The 16,326-nt window shown below is 42.9% G+C and overlaps 2 protein-coding genes across 3 annotated transcripts in view; both read left to right on the top strand.

Annotated features, from left to right (window-relative positions):
- Golph3l (golgi phosphoprotein 3-like) overlaps positions 1-6,980 on the top strand; it is a 41,791-nt gene extending 34,811 nt beyond the window's left edge. For both annotated transcript variants that reach the window (XM_013015404.1, XM_013015405.1), the window contains 2 exons: positions 1,385-1,499; positions 5,505-6,980. In XM_013015404.1, coding sequence (XP_012870858.1) covers positions 1,385-1,499; positions 5,505-5,932 — 543 coding nt within the window. In that variant the 3' untranslated portion in view covers positions 5,933-6,980. The remainder of the gene's footprint in view (positions 1-1,384; positions 1,500-5,504) is intronic.
- Positions 6,981-14,697: 7,717 nt separating this feature from the next.
- Ensa (endosulfine alpha) overlaps positions 14,698-16,326 on the top strand; it is an 8,406-nt gene continuing 6,777 nt past the window's right edge. The window contains exon 1 of the mRNA XM_013015000.1: positions 14,698-14,888. Coding sequence (XP_012870454.1) covers positions 14,832-14,888 — 57 coding nt within the window. The 5' untranslated portion in view covers positions 14,698-14,831. The remainder of the gene's footprint in view (positions 14,889-16,326) is intronic.

Below are 16,326 nucleotides of genomic sequence, written 5' to 3'. Positions count from 1 at the left end.
TTATTATAGAGGAGTGATATACAATTACTCATGGAATTGTAATCCTTTCGTGCAGTGTCTTCTGGTCCCTCACTTTATGAACATCCTCTTTTAAGTTAAGGAAAGTCAAATGCCAACAATACATTTTGGAAGAATAAGAAGATTTAAGTTGGGCCGGGTGCTGGTAGCTCACACCTGTAATCCTAGCTACTTAGAAGGCTTAGATCTGAGGATCACAGTTCAAAGCCAGCCCAGGCAGCAAAATCCTTGAGACTCTTTTTTTTTTTTTTTTTGGGTCTGGTCATGGGGCCTGAACTCTGGGCCTGCGTGCTGTCCCTCAGCTCTTCAGCTCAAGGCTAGCGCTCTACCACTTGAGCCACAGCGCCACTTCTGGCTTTTTTCTTTTTGCTTATGTGGTGCTGAGGAATCGAACCCAGGGCCTCAGGCATGCAAAGCAAGCACTGTACCACTGAGCCACCTTCCCAGCCCCCCGTGAGACTCTTATCTCCAATAAACCACCAGAAAACCAGAAGTGGTGCTGTGGCTCAAGTGATAGAGCACTATCCTTGAGCTGAAGAGGAGACAGACAGTGTCCAGGCCCAGAGTTCAAGCCCCACAACTGACAAAAAAAAAAAAAGAAGAAGAAGATTTAAGTCATTAGACAAGCTAACTATCCTATATCAAGAGGTTAAAAAACTATCCTATATCAGAGGTATTTTTAGTCTAAAAAATTAGAGAAGGCTCATGATTTTTGCTTCTTTCTTTTTGTTGTTACTCCAGTCCTGAGGCTTGAACTCAGGGCCTGGGCATGTCCCTGAGGTTTTTGCTTAAGGCTAGCATTCTACCAGTTGAGTCACTGCTCTACTTCCAGTTTGTTTGTTTTTTTTTTGGTGGTTAACTGGACATAGAGAACCTCTTGGGCCAGGAGCCGGCTTTTGCCTGTAATCCTAGCTACTCAGGAGGCTGAGATCTGAGGATTGTGGTTCAGAGCCAGCCTGAGCAGGAAAGTCGGTGAGACTCTTATCTCCAGTTAGCCACCAAAAAACCGGAAGTGGTGCTGTGGCTCAAGTGGTAGAGCACTAGCCTTGAGCTTAAGAGTGCAGGGACAGCACCCAGGCCCAAAGTTCAAGCCCCATGACCTACCAAAAAAAAAAAAAGAATCTCTTGGACTTTCTTGCCTATGCTGTCTTCAAACCTTGATCTTCAGTTTCCTGATAGTTAGGATTACAGGTATAAACCACTGGCACATGGCTCCACTTCTTTTTTTTTTTGTCTTCCCACTATTAGCTCATACTACATGCTAAACTTACTTAAGACAGGGACAGTTTGTTGTTTCTATATTTTCTGTAACAACTAACCAGTAATGTATATATTATATACATTTTTGTTTCTTCCTTTCTCAAAGGTACTGCTAAAATCAGACAGCCCAACAGGTGATGTTTTACTGGATGAAACTCTCAAACACATCAAGGCAACTGAACCCACAGAAACTGTCCAGACATGGATAGAACTACTTACTGGTAAGCTAATTCAAAATGATTCAACAATTTCACACTTGATTATCTTTATCATAACTAAACTTTTTCAATGTATGTATTTTCTGTAACCTTACCCTGAAAGCTCTTTCTCAGTGTTTTGTGTCTAACTATGTAGCCCTTGCTGGCCTCAGACTTATAATCTTCCCATCTCAGCCTCCCAATTACTAGGATTGCATTCATGTACCACCAGTTCATCATAAGAAACTTTTGGGGGGGTTGAGGTGTAGCTCAGTGATAGCATGCATGAGTTCAATCCCCAACCCACCCCCTCAAAATAGGGAGGGAGGAAAAAATAACTTTTTTAGACATCTTTATTTTTTTTAATCTTTATTGAGATGACAACAGGATAGTGACACTCTTGTTTGTTGAGTGTTTTATCATGGAAAGATTTTATATTTTGTTAAATACTTTTTGTGTGTTTATTAAGATGCTCATGGGTTTTTTTAAATTAGTATAGATGTTATTACATACTTTAATTTTGGAATGTTGAGATAACTTTGCATTTCTGTAATAAACTTTATATTGTCATAGTATACATATTCCTTTTTTTTGGTGGGGGGGGGTCCGGTCGTGGGGCCTGAACTCTGGGCCTGGGCAATGTCCCTCAGCTCTTCAGCTCAAGGTTAGCGCTCTACCACTTGAGCAGCAGCGCCACTTCCGGCTTTTTTCTTTTTGCTTATGTGGTGCTGAGGAATCAAACCCAGGGCCTAAGGCATGCAAGGCAAGCGCTCTACCACTGAGCCACCTTCCCAGCCCTTTTTTTTGCCAGTCTTGGGGCTTGAACTCAGGGCCTGGGTACTGTTCCTGAGCTTCTTTTGCTCAAGGCTAGCACTCTACCACTTGGGTGCCACAGTGCCACTTGGGTCTTCTTTTGTTTATTTGGTACTGAGGAATTGAAGAAAGGGCTTCATGAATGCTAGGCAAAACACTCTACCACTAAGCCACATTCATAGTCTATACATACTCCTTTTATGGGCTCTTGTGATATCTTTGGTTTTTTTCCCTGAATAAAACTGACAACATAAAATGAGATATTCCCTATTTTTTTATTTTTTGGTTGTGTGGCTTGAACTCAGGGCCTAGGCACTGTCCCTGAGCCTCTTTGTGCTCAAGGCTAGTGCTCTACCACTTGAGCCACAGTGCCGCTTCTGATTTTTGAGTAGTTAATTGGAGATAAGAGCCTCGTGGGGACTTTTCTGCCCAGGCTGGCTTCGAACCATGATTCTTAGATCTCAGCCTCTTAAGTAGCTAGGATTACAGGCATGAGCTACTGGCACCTAGCTCCCTATTTTTTTGTCTTTTCAGTTTGTAAAGGATTTTTCTTTAAACATTTAGTACAATTGCCTTGTAGCGAGGTGCCAGTGGATCACAGTTCAAAGCCAATTCAGGCAGGAAAGTCCATGAGATTTTTATGTTCAATTAACCACAAAAAGCCAGAAATGTAGCTGTGGCTCAAATGGTAGAGCACTAGCCTTAGCAAAAAAAGCTCAGGGATAGCACACAGGCCCTGAGATCAGCCCTGAGGTCTGACGCCCCACAAAAAGGAAAAAAAGACATCTTGTCAGGCTTTGCTTTGTGGGAAGTATTCAAATTATGAAGTCAGTTTCTTCACTTGTTCAAAGATTTATTCAGAGCTGGGTATGTTGGCATACTCCTGTAATCCCATCACTTAGAAGGCTAAGGCAGGAGCATTTTTTAATTATAGCCCAGACTGAGCCAACCCTTTCTCAAAAAGAGATGGAGATGTTGCTTAGTGGTAAAGCACAATTGCCTAGCCTTGAGGTCCCCTTCCCCCTAAAAATGTAATTTTTTCTTTCTGGATTTTGTCCATTTCACCTAAAATTATCTAATTTATTGGCTCATTGTTTATAATATTACCTTTATTCTTTTTTATCCTCTTTTTCAGTATGAAATGTTTTTCTTACAAAATAAGACTTGAAAGTCAAAATTATTCTTTGATCCATAGCTTCAAAATGAATATTGTAGGGGGCTGGGAAGGTGGCTCAGTGGTAGAGTGCTTGCCTCGCATGCATGAGGCCCTGGGTTCGATTCCTCAGTACCACATAAGTAGAAAAGGCCGGAAGTGGTGCTGTGGCTCAAGTGGTAGAGCACTAGCCTTGAGCTGAAGAGCTGAGGGACAGCACCCAGACCCAGAGTTCAGGCCCCACAACTGACCAAAAAAAAAAAAAAAGAATATTGTATTAGAAAGCATGAAAACAATCTCATTGAACATCTCCATCAGAGCACTTTGGTGACTAGGTGCATTATCAATGAACAGTAATACTGTAATTTTTTTTTTCTGAGCAATAGGTCTCAACAGGGGACTTAAGTTATTCAGTACAGTCGAGCGCTGGTGGCTCACGCCTGTAATCCTAGCTACTCAGGAGGCTGAGATCTGAGGATCACCGTTCAAAGCCAGCCCAGGCAGAAAAGTCTGTGAGACTCATCTCCAATTAACCACTAGAAAACTGGAAGTGGTGCTGTGGCTCAAGCGGTAGTGTGCTTGCCTTGATCTGAAGAGCGCAGGGATAGCGCCCAAGCCCAGAGTTCAAGCCCTATGACCGACCAAAAAAAAAAAAAAATTATTCAGTACACATGTTGTAAATAAGTATACTGTCATCTAGTTTTTGTCCCATGCGTACAGCACAGACAAATTTACAATAATTTTTTTTATTTGTAAAAGTAGAGTTTGAACTGAAGGTTTCTACCCTTAGTTTTTCAGGTAGTCTCTTGCTTTTCTTGCCCAAACTAGCTTGGATCTCAATCCTGGAATAAAGTTTGTTTTGTACAAGTAGGTGAAGGGAAACTCAGCGCTCTCAGCTTTACCAACCTAAACAATTTATGTACAATACAGGAAAGAATCATCCAGGAAGAACTGATGACCTGGAGAGAATTTGAAAATCACAAGAATGATTATCAGTGTCACAGAAAAGTAATATACAGAGATAATATCCATAAGCACTAGCAGTATGGAAGCCTTTGATGACTTCCTTCCTTCCTTCCTCCCTCCCTCCCTCCCTCCCTCCCTCCTTCCCTTCCTCCCTCCCTCCCTCCCTTCCTTTTTTCCTTCCTTCCTTCCTTTTTTTTGGTGCTAGTCCTGGGGCTTGAGTTCAGAGCTTAGGGTCTGGGCACTGTCCCTGAGTTCTTTTTGCTCAAGGCACAACTTGTGCTTAAGCCACAACTACATTTCCAAATTTTTTAGTGGTTAATTGGAGATGAGTTTCATGGACTTTCCTGCCTAGGCTGGCTTTGAACTGTGATCCTCAGATCTCAGCTGCCTGGGTAGCTAGGATTACAGGTGTGAGCCACAGCGCCCAGCTTGACACCTTTTTTTTTTTTTTTTTTTGGTCAGTAGTAGGTCTTGAACGCTGGGCCTGGGCGCTGTTCCTGAGCTCTTCAGCTCAAGGCTAGTGCTCTACCACTTAAACCAAAGCACTATTTCTGGTTTTCTGGTGGTTAATTGGAGATAAGAGTCTCATGGACATTCCTGCCGGGGCTGGCTTTGAACCAAGATCCTCAGATCTCAGCCTCCTGAGTAGCTAGGATTATAGGTATATACCACTGGCATCTGGCTTTGACAACATTTTTTTGAAAGTGTCTTAATATGAAATATGATTAGAGTCAGGACCATAGTATAAAAGACAAAGGAGTAAATGGACTGGGAGTGAATACAGATCATTCCTTCAGTTATTTTAACCATTCGAGACTGGGAAGGTGGCTCAGTGGTAGAGTGCTTGCATGCATGAGCCCCTGGGTTCAATTCCTCAGCACCACATAAGCAGAAAAAGCCAGAAGTAGTGCTGTGGCTCAAGTGGTAGAGCGCTAGCCTTGAGCTGAAGAGCTGAGGGACAGCGCCCAGGCCCAGAGTTCAAGGCCCACAACTGGCAAAAAAAAAAAAAAATTAACCCCCATTCAAGATTGCAAATAACTTTTTTTTCACTTGTTTTCCTCTTTCCTTTCATTATATCCTATTTCTTTTCCCTCTAGGTGAGACCTGGAATCCCTTCAAATTACAGTACCAGCTGAGAAATGTACGAGAGCGAATTGCAAAGAACTTAGTAGAGAAGGGTATTCTAACCACTGAGAAGCAGAATTTCCTACTATTTGACATGACCACTCATCCAGTGACCAATACAACAGAGAAACAGCGATTAGTGAAAAAACTTCAAGATAGTGTACTAGAGCGGTGGGTAAATGACCCTCAGCGTATGGACAAGCGAACATTAGCACTCCTGGTACTAGCCCACTCATCTGATGTACTAGAGAATGTCTTCTCCTCTCTGACAGATGACAAGTATGATGTGGCAATGAATCGAGCCAAAGACCTAGTAGAACTGGACCCAGAAGTGGAGGGGACAAAGCACAATGCCACAGAGATGATCTGGGCTGTGCTAGCAGCCTTCAATAAATCTTAAAGCCCGCAGGTGGGGCTCTCCCTTGCCCCTTTCTGGCTGGTGACTATTAGAGACCCCCATACTGAGTTTTATGTGGTGAGATGTTTTCATCATTTTTTTTTTCCTTCTCTTGAATCAAATCATGACTTGGGGAAAGCAACTTCAGGGCTTCTCCGTAGAATTTGACCATTATGAGAAGTCTTTATTTTTCTCTATAGTTCCACTCCATAGATAAAACTGGGTGAACCCGCTCACCCCTATACACACACCACAAACATTTTCTCCCATTCCTTGGGTTAGTTTAATCAGTTATGTTTTTGGTTAAACAAGTGGGATTTCTCCAGCAATAGAATGTGATGAAGGTGAGATGAAGAGCAATCTGTTTATTACATTTTTTTCTGAGTTTGTTGTCTATCTTAAATATATATTTTCTGTCTTTGTCTCAGACTCTGTTAAATAATGTAGTTTATTGAAGTCTCTGAGTGAGGGGCAATGGAAACTAAACTAGTTTTTGGAGAAGCTGGTTTCTGGGATTATAGGTCCTGCTAGTGATTTTCTCAAGTTTCTTTTTCTAAGGTAATGAAAATGTCCCAGATTTGATTACCTGGATACCACAATCTTAAAGCCAGAAATAGATTGTATGCTCCCTCTTAATGCAATCCTGCTCCCTCATTCATTAAGCTCAAAGACTAAATGAAAATTATGAAGGGAAATGGGCCTGAGGATTTCCATCCTCTTGCATACAGCTTAAACTTCTATGCTCTTACTGAGCTGAGGGAATTGTAAGTTTCTGTTGTGGAATAATAGCACCCTGAGTTCAGAAAATATATCCCCAAATCTCACATCATCTTATCCCTTAATTTTTGCTTCTTACACAAATTGATTAAATTCTAGGAATAGTTTTGTCTATATTTAACCTAAGATACCCTCCTAAGTGTGTCTTGTTTCAGAACCACCATCATTCTGACCAAGTCTCTACAATGTTTTTCACTTCAATAAAGAGAATAAAGAGATATTTTATTAAGAAAGTTCCTAAACCAGGCACCGGTGGCTCATTCCTGTTATCCTAGCTAGCTACTCAGGAGGCTGAGATCTGAGGATCGTGGTTTGAAGCCAGCCAGAGAAGTCCCCATGAGATTTTTTTTTTTTTTGGCCAATCCTGGGACTTGAACCCCAGACCTGGGCATTGTCCATGAGCTGCTCCTCCTCCCCCTCCCCACCCCCCCAGTCATGGGGTTTGAGCTCCGGGCCTGGTCACTGTCCCTCAGCTCTTTAGCTCAAGGCAAGTGCTCTACCATTTGAGCCATAGCTCCACTTCCAGCTTTTTCTGCTTATGTAGTGCTGAGGAATCGAACCCAGGGCCTCATGCATGCAAGGCAAGCACTGTACCACTGAGCCACCTTCCCAGCCCCTATCTTCTTTTATTTTGCTCAAGGCTAATACTCTACCACTTGAGCCAAAGCACCACTTCTGGCCTTTTCTGTTTATGTGGTACTGAAAAATTGAACCAAGGGCTTCATACATGCTAAGCAAGCATTCTACCACTAAGCCACATCCCCAGTCCCACAAGAGACTCTTATCTAATAATGAATCACTCAAAATTCAGAAGTAGTCCTCTGGCTCAAAGTGGTAGAGGACTAGCCTTGAGTAAAAATTGCTCAGGGACAGCACCCAGGCCCTGGGTTCAAGCCCCACGACTGACAAAATAGGAAGGAAGGAAGGAAGGAAGGGAGGAAGGGAGGGAGGAAAGGAGGGAAGGAGGGGGGAGGGAGGGAGGGAGGGGAGAGAAAGAAAAAGTATGTTTCCTGCCCAATGCCAGTGGCTCATGCCTGTAATCCTCGATACCCAGTAGGCTGAGATCTGAGAATCTGAGGATTATGGTTCAAAGCCAGCCTGGGTAGGAAAGTCCATGAGATTCTTATCTCCAATTAAGTACTAAAAAACCAGAAGTATATTTGTAGCACAAGTAGTAGAACACTAGCCTTGAGCATACAGTAAGCTGGGGACAGTGCCCAGACCCTAGTTCAAGGCCCCAGACTGGCACACACACAAAAAAGTTCCTATCTAGAAGAGACAATGTAAGTCTAGGATTAGGGGATATAAAGAGAACAGTCAGTGAGCTGTGCTAATGTTAAGTATTTATTTTATTTTCTTTGGGTCCTACTGGTTGACGACTACAGAGAGGCAGTCTAAGAAAGGATAAAACGTGGCAAATCCTCCTGATCAGAAGTAATGAAATAGTAATAATTGCATCTGCTATCCAAACCTACCTAGCCCCACAAAAATTCCCTTCCAACTCTATTTGTTTTAACTTCAGTTTAATAGAAAATAAAAATTATAAATAAAAACAAATTCTAAGAGACTGATCAGAGCTTTAGTCTGGCTCTGTCAAAATTCAAAACATAGCCTAGGTGTTGTCTCTTCCTGGCCTAGCTTTTCTTCCTATATGAACAATCCACCGTGAACTGAAATCAGGTTTTCCTGTGGAAATTTTGTCTTGCTTGGGAGATAGAAGCTGAGTTCTTTCTTGCAACTCTTAGTGTTTATTTTTATACTGTATGTCCATAAATTGAGGATGTCTTCAGTTTGAATCTGATAACATTGACTGCCAAACACCTCATTTAATGTATATGGCCTTCAACATTTCTGTACAATAAAGATCAGTCATTGTGTCTCTGGTATCTGTGTGCACAGTTTCATAACTCCATTTGTTTTCATTAGAAATAAATTTCCACAGTCAGATTCTGGTGGCTTATACCTATAATCCTAGCTACTCGGGAGGATAAGATCTGAGGATCTCAGTTCAAAGTAGGCCTGGGCAGGAAAGGCAGTGAAACTTTATCTCCAGTTAACCACTAGAAAACTGGAAGTGGCACCATGGTTCAAAATGGTAGAGTGCTAGCCTTGAGCAAAAGAGCTCAGAGACAATACCCAGACCTCAAGTTTAAGCCTCGTGACTGGCAAAAAAAATAAATAAAAACAGATGAGCCGCTCATGCCTGTAATTCTAGTTACGGGGGGGGGGGGGCGCTGAGATATGAGGATCCTGGTTCAAAGCCAGCCCATGAGACTCTTATTTATCTCCAATAAACCACTCAGAAAACCAGAAGTGGTGGTGTGGCTCAAATGGTAAAGCACTTGCCTTGAGCTGAAGAGCTGAGGGACAGAACCTAGGCCCAGAGTTCAAGCCCCATGACTGACAAATAATAATAATTCCACAGACTTTCCTACCTGGGCTGGCTTTGAACTGTGATCCTCAGATCTCAGCCTCTTGAGTAACTAGGATTACAGGTGTGAGCCACTGGTGCTAGTTTGAACTGGTTATTATTATTATTATTATTATTGCCAGTTCTGGCACTTGAACTCAGGGCCTGGGCACTGTTCCTGAGCTGATTTTGCTCAAAGCACTCCACCACTTGAGCCACAGCACCACTTCTGGCTATTTCTTCTATATTTGTGGTACTGAGGAATGGAACCCAGGGCTTCATGCATGCTAGGCAAGCACTCTATCACTAAGCCACATTGTCTTCCCAAGCCGGATTTTTGTTTTGTTTTTTGGTTGGTCATGGGGCTTGAACTCTGGGCCTGGGTGCTGTCCCTTAGCTCTTCCGCTCAAGGCAAGCCCTCTACCACTTGAGCCATTGCATCACTTCCAGTTTTCTGAGTGGTTTATTGGCGATAAGAGTCTCATGGACTTTCCTACCCTAGTTGGCTTTGAACCTCGATCCTGAGATCAGAGCCTCCTGGGTAGCTAGGATTACAGGTGTGAGCCACCGGCGCCCGGCCTGAGCTGGTTATTTTTGAAGTGGGTTCTTATTTCCTCCCCAGGTCCCTGGACTACAATCTGTCCTACTTTTGGCTTCCACCACACCTAGCTTCTTCCATTAAGAGTACTAGAGTTTAAACTAAGGGCCTTACACTTGCTAGGTTGCCCCTCTGTCACTTAGCCACACTTCTAGTCCTGCTTTTTGCTGGTTATTTTGGAGATAGTATTTATCAAGCTTTTCTGCCTGGGCTAGCTTTGAACTTTTTTTTTTTTTTCTGTCAGTCATGGGACTTGAACTCTGCCTGGGGGCACTATCCCTCAGCTCTTCAGCTCAAGGCTAGCGCTCTACCACGTAAGCCACAGCGCCACTTCCAGTTTTCTAGTGGTTAATTGGAGATAAGTCTCATGGACTTTCCTGTAGGGGCTGGCTTTGAACAGAGATCCTGAGATCTCAGCCTCCTAAGGATTACAGGTGTGAGTCACCTGTACCCGGCTCGTGTTGAACTTTTGAATCCCCTGAAGAATCTGGGAGTAGCTGGGATTTCAGGTTTGTACCAGACCTGGCTCCTAGTTGTTACTCTTGCCATAGTTTCTCTCTTCTTTTCCTAGTGGCCTCAACCAGGGGTCATCACCCTCTATCATTTGCATATGGAGTGGTCCTCTAAATTGTCTTTCTTTTCTCCTTTCCCTCTGCCAGTCTATAATCTTCCTAATCTACTCTTATTGTCCCAGTTTACAGACAACCACCCTTGAAACATTCCTTAATTTCAACAAGAAATTATCCTTAAACACTTAGAATGCAGCTGGTTTGGTAAGGATCATGTGGTTATTTCTGTGCCTTTGCAAGGTATACTTAAATATTTAGGTTCCAATCACCTTCTTCCCTAATCATATACTCTAAGACATGCAGTTCATGGCTTCACTCTTGATTAAATCAACTTCAGTGACTATGACAACCATGCCATATCAGTCACTAATTATAATCAGTATATGACAGAACTTGTCATACCTACAATTTCTCTATGCTAATGATACATGATATAAATTTGAAATTTCCCTAACACTGAAACCTCTGTTCTTTGGCCTGTCTTAGTTCTACCAAACCTGAACTTCCTCTGTCTACTGGCTTCGAGTTCTTCAACTCCTTTAGATCATGAGACTTATTCTGTCTTTCCTAAAGACCTGAGGCTTGGGAAACAGCAGTCAGGAATTCAGAGACAAACACTATAAATGAATAAGCCTAGTCTTTCCTTTAAGCCTTACAGTTCCTCATAAGCTGAAGTGATAGCTAAAAGGAAAAAGAACAGCTTTCTCCCACTAACACTGCCCACTTGCTCAAAATAATTAGTGTGCTCTGGATACTGAGCAAAGGATATCTTAAAGACCCTTATCCTGGAGAAAGACACACATGGGAAAATGATTCCTTTTGGAACAAAATATGTTGAAAATACTTACCTCAGGGATGCACATCTATCTTATAGGGAATGTATAACAAAATCTATCCTTTCTTTGAAGAGATGTCATGAAGAGACATCAATGGCCCAAGTTTAGTGAGCAAACCAACCTTGAAATTTCTGGCCTACCCAGACACTGGTGACTTACAACCTGTAATCCTAGCTACTCAGGAGGCTGAGATCTGAGGATCATGGGTTGAAGTCAACCTGGGCAGTAAAGTCCACCAGACACTTATCTCCAATTAACCACCTGAAAACCAGAAGTGTGCTTTGGCTCATAGTGGTGGAAAGCTAGCCTTGAGTAAAAAAAACTCAAGTTCAGTGCCCAGGCCTTGAGTTCAAGCCCTATGACCAACAAAACAATGTGTTTATTGCATAGGAAAGAAAGAAAAAGAAGAAAAGGAAAGGAAAGGAAAGGAGGGAAGGAAGGAGGAAGGAAGGAAGGAAGGAAGGGACAAACCTCTGGCTTAGTTGATAAAACTGTGTAACTGCAAGAATGATAAAATGGCTGGGCACCAGTCACTCACACCTCTAATCCCAGCTACTCAGGAGGCTGAGATCTGAGGATTGCTGTTTAAATCCAACTTCAGCAGGAAAGTCTGTGAGATACTTATTTCTAATTAACCACCAGAAAACCAGAAGTGGAGCTGTGGCTCAAAGTGGGAGAACACTAGCTTTGAGTGAAAAGAGCTCAGGGACAGTGCCCAAGCCCCAAGTTTAAGCCCATGACCAGCAAAAAAGAAAAAGAAGGGCTGGGAAGGTGGCTCAGTGGTAGAGTGCTTGCCTTGCATGCCTGAGGCCCTGGGTTCGATTACTCAGCACCACATAAACAGAAAAAGCCAGAAGTGGCACTGTAGCTCAAGTGGTAGAGTACTAGCCTTGAGCTGAAGAGCTGAGGGACAGTGCCCAGGCCCAGAGTTCAGGCCCCACAACTGGCAAAAAAAAAAAGAAAAAGCTGGGCTAGATTTATAGGTGTGAACCACCAGCGCTGGGCAACTGTTTTGTGTTCTTAACTGCCACTTTTCCAAATTAAGTCCTAATTATCCCCTATATAAAGTTTATAGTAGATTCCAGGCTGAAAAGCCTATCTCTACTATCTTTCTGATTAGCTAACAATTTTTTTTTTTTTTTTTTTTTGTTGGTCGTGGGGCTTGAACTCTGGGCCTGGGCGCTGTCCCTCAGCTCTTCAGCTCAAGGCGAGCGCTCTACCATTTGAGCTACAGCGCCACTTCCGGTTTCCTGGTGGTTTATTGGAGATAGGGGTCTCATGGTCTTTCCTGCTTGGGCTGGCTTTGAACCGCGATCCTCAGATCTCAGCCTCCTGAGTAGCTAGGATTACAGGCGTGAGCCACCAGCGCCCGGCACAAGTTAATTTTTGTAATGGCAGTTCAGTTACACTCTGGCCTTTTTTTTTTTTTTGGTATTTCATTGATTATTGAACTATTCCAAGACTTCTTACTCTGGCATTCAAAACCCTCCACGTTCTGGTTACCATTTTGTTTTTCTAGTTTTGCTGTTCCAATATTCTTCATCTCTAGCAAGTTAAGTTCTTTAAGTTTCATTTCCAACTGATTATTGGTGGCTCACAGCTGTAATCTTAGCTACTTAAGAGGCTGAGATCTGAGGATTTGGGTTGGAAGCTGGCCCAGGCAGGAGAGTCTGTGAGAATTATCTCCAATTAACCACCAAAAAGCCAGAAATGGTGCTATGGCTCAAATGGTAGGATGATAATCAATGACCCTCTTCAAAAAAAGGATAGATTTTGTTTTACATTCCCTATAAGACAGATGTTCATCCTTGAGGTAAGTATTTTCTATGTATTTTGTTCCAAAAGCCTTGAGCAAAAAGGCTCAGTGACAGCAGCAACACCCAAGCCTTGAGTTTAAGTTCCAGGACTTGCACCCAAAAAAAAATTCATCTTTGCCACAAAGTAGGATTTTTTGTTGGTGGTGGTGGTAGGTTTTTTGGACCCTACACTGAATATAAGCCTTTCTTTGATCTCACAGAAAACTTCACATTTTTGTATGGTAACAGTCTGTATATTCCACTGTTCCTCAAACTTTTCCACCATAAGTACACTTAGTGATACATAATAATGAACAGATGGCCCCGAAGTTGTTACAAAAAGTTACTTGAAATATTTTTATTATGAAGTTAGCAGTATTATTAATATCAGACCAGCTTTTTTTTTCTTTTTCTTTCTTTTTCTTTTTTTTTTTTTTTAGGGCTTGAACTCTGGGCCTGGGCGCTGTCCCTCCGATCTTCAGCTCAAGGCTAGTGCTCTATTATGTGAACCACAGCACCACTGCTGGCTTTTTCTATGTGGTGCTGAGGAATCAAACCCAGGGCCTCATGCATGCAAGGCAAACACTCTACCATTGAGCCACCTTCCCAGCCCCTAGACCAGTTTTTTTAATATAAAGATGTGCGGGACACCAGTGGCTCATTCTCCTAGCTACTCAAGAGGCTGAGATTCAGCAGATTGTGGCTCAAGGCAACCCTTGGGGCAGAAAAGTCCACAAGACTCCATCTCCAAAATAATCAGCAAAACAGAAATGGAGGGTCAAAGGGTGAACAAATGCAGCAGTGGTACTCACTAGACATTAAATGACCTATACAACTTGTAGGTGGGGATGGGAGGAAAAAATTGGGAAAGTGAGGGAATAGTTGACATTGTCCCAGAAGAAATGGACTCTTTGCTTAACCTATATAACTGTAATGTTTCTGTACATCACCTTTTCAATAATAAAAAATACTTTTAAAAAGAAAAAAAGCCAGGTTAGAGGCATGGCAGAAATGGTTGAGCACTAGCTGTGAGTGAAAAAGCCCCGGGTTTAAGCCCCAGTAGCAGCAATAAAGCCGATGAAGACAAAAATACAAGTACTGTTGTCTTCTCCTGACAGATGCTCAAGAACTATTTTTTGAACTATGATTTTGTTTATGTTAACTACATTTGCGAAATGTTTATCCTGTTTCTAGAACTGTGCTCCCAGATTCAAGGAGTTAAGTCTCTATGGGATGATCCTGAACAGTTATAAAGCCTTACACGGGTTATGGAACACAAACCATAGTGTTCTTATTTTTTGTTCTGGTGGTTCTGAGGTTGGAATATTAGAAAACTGTTGAGCATTGCTTTGAAGTTCACTTTGACCTCCCAATTTGATTCTTGGTGATTGAGAATTTCCTGTTAACATTGGGTAAAGCTTACTTCACTCCACCTGAGAACAGAGATCACTCCACCTGAGAACAGAGGGAGGGTTTTTACATCCTTTGGTTCTGCAGTTGTTCCTCGTCTCGCAAGCACTGGGAGGTGGTAGTTGAAAAAAGTCTGAGCCCACACTCAGAGCAAAACTGTCAAAGCTCTTAGTCCCGCCTCTAGCATCCTCCAAAATATTCTAATTGGTCCTAGTGGCTCACTCTCTTCTCGGGTTGGTCCTCTAGTTTGTCGGTCACCTCACTAGGGCCCACCTCTAGCCAGCAGCTATTGGTAGATCGTTACATCATTGCCCCATCCCTCCCACCCTCATTGGCTCCCATAGGAAGAGGCGGTCTTAACGTCACGGGCAAGGGCCGCCATTTTGACTGAGCAACCATAGTGACAGGAGCCGAAGCTGCAGCGCTGGTTGTCCCCGTCTCCCCTCCCCCTTCCCTTCTCCGGTTGAATTCCCGGGCCCCCTACACTCCACCGTCCCGGCCCTGCCATGTCCCAGAAACAAGAAGAAGAGAACCCTGCGGAGGAAACCGGAGAGGAAAAGCAGGTGAAATGGAAGGGGTGCAGGCGGGTGAGCTGGGGGCGGCCGCGATGGGGCGGGAAACAGTCTCCCACCGGTGCGGATTGGTCGCCATGGTCTCAGGCTCTGCAGGGGTTGGCCACTTCTTGCGTCACGCTGGGTGAGTTTCAACGCGTCCTCTTCTCTGGCGCTGATTAGTTAGGTCGTTTGTCAGTCTGTGCAATGCTCTTCCTGATTGGTCAGTGGGCCTACTGCTGAAGCCATGGAAGCTACGGTATAATTGGTCAAACCTGGATGTGGGCGGGTATTTGGAAAGACTAGGTGAATGACGGGTGAGGGAGAGGGGGTTGGTGGTCCTGGATTGTTGAGTGATGTTTGATTAGTAGGGGTAAATGGTCCTCAAGGCAAGCTAGGGCCTCCATCCTCGATCTGCAGAAGGATACAGTAAAAGTAAAGATTTTTTTAAAAAAAGAATAGCATTGGGGGAGGGGAGAAGAATAATTATTACCATGGCTAGCTTAAGGTGGCAACTTTCTCAGACTTGTTATTAGAGATGATCTGTTGTTCACCTTCAGTGACGACTGAACAAGAAGAAAGAAGACTAGATCTCCAGACATAATGTGGAGGTTAAGCCTAGAAAAGACACTGACAGAGTCGTGACAAGATAGACATCACCATTTTTCCCTTAGACTGCCAAAGCAGTGAGACTCAATCTATCTGCCATTCAATGATAAAAACACTAACATCAAATACACTCCTTCTTGGGGTTTGTATTTGTTTTATAACATTTAGTACTGGGCTCTAATACTCCTGAAATACACTTGGTGTTATATCTACACAGTATTTTCTAGGAAAATTCCACTAATAAGAGGCATACATTGACTTCAGGTCCTTATAAAAATTAGGAAAGATCAGTAAGGCACGCAGAAAACAAGAGAGACAACAGCAAGAGCCCTGGGAGACATTTGAGCTCCTGGCATTTCCCCAAACTTAAGTCACTTATTCCACCCCCAGGATAGGCATTGATTTTCTTTTTTTTTTAATGAACACAAATGTGTGAATACTGATGAAGTCACTGTTTCTTGAGTTTCCTGTGATTTTTTTTTGTTTGTGTGTCACAATGCCTATCACAGTATTTATGGAAATGCTGAAGCAATGATATGCAATTACTTGGTGGAGCTAGTTGGAGAAGACAACATAGCTAGCCACCTCCATGGGAAGATCTACCAAATGGCTGTCAAAAAAACAACTCCTTTGGCCTGCAAGACATCTTTATTACCTTTTATCATCCGAAGCACTGGCCAGTGTTTTGGTCTTTTTTTCTTCTTGTCTTTCCTGCCATCTGTGCTGAGTAAGGTGTATATCTCTATGATTCAAATGTTATGTTTAGGCATTACCTTTGACCCAGTGCTCACAAGTTACTTGGTAGTTCCTTGGGTGTGGTATGAAAAGCAGCTTTTTTTTT

This window comes from Dipodomys ordii, unplaced genomic scaffold (genome assembly GCF_000151885.1).
Source record: "Dipodomys ordii isolate 6190 unplaced genomic scaffold, Dord_2.0 Scaffold26, whole genome shotgun sequence".
Classification (NCBI taxonomy): Eukaryota; Metazoa; Chordata; class Mammalia; order Rodentia; family Heteromyidae; genus Dipodomys; species Dipodomys ordii.
This window is presented reverse-complemented; position numbering and strand designations above follow the sequence as displayed.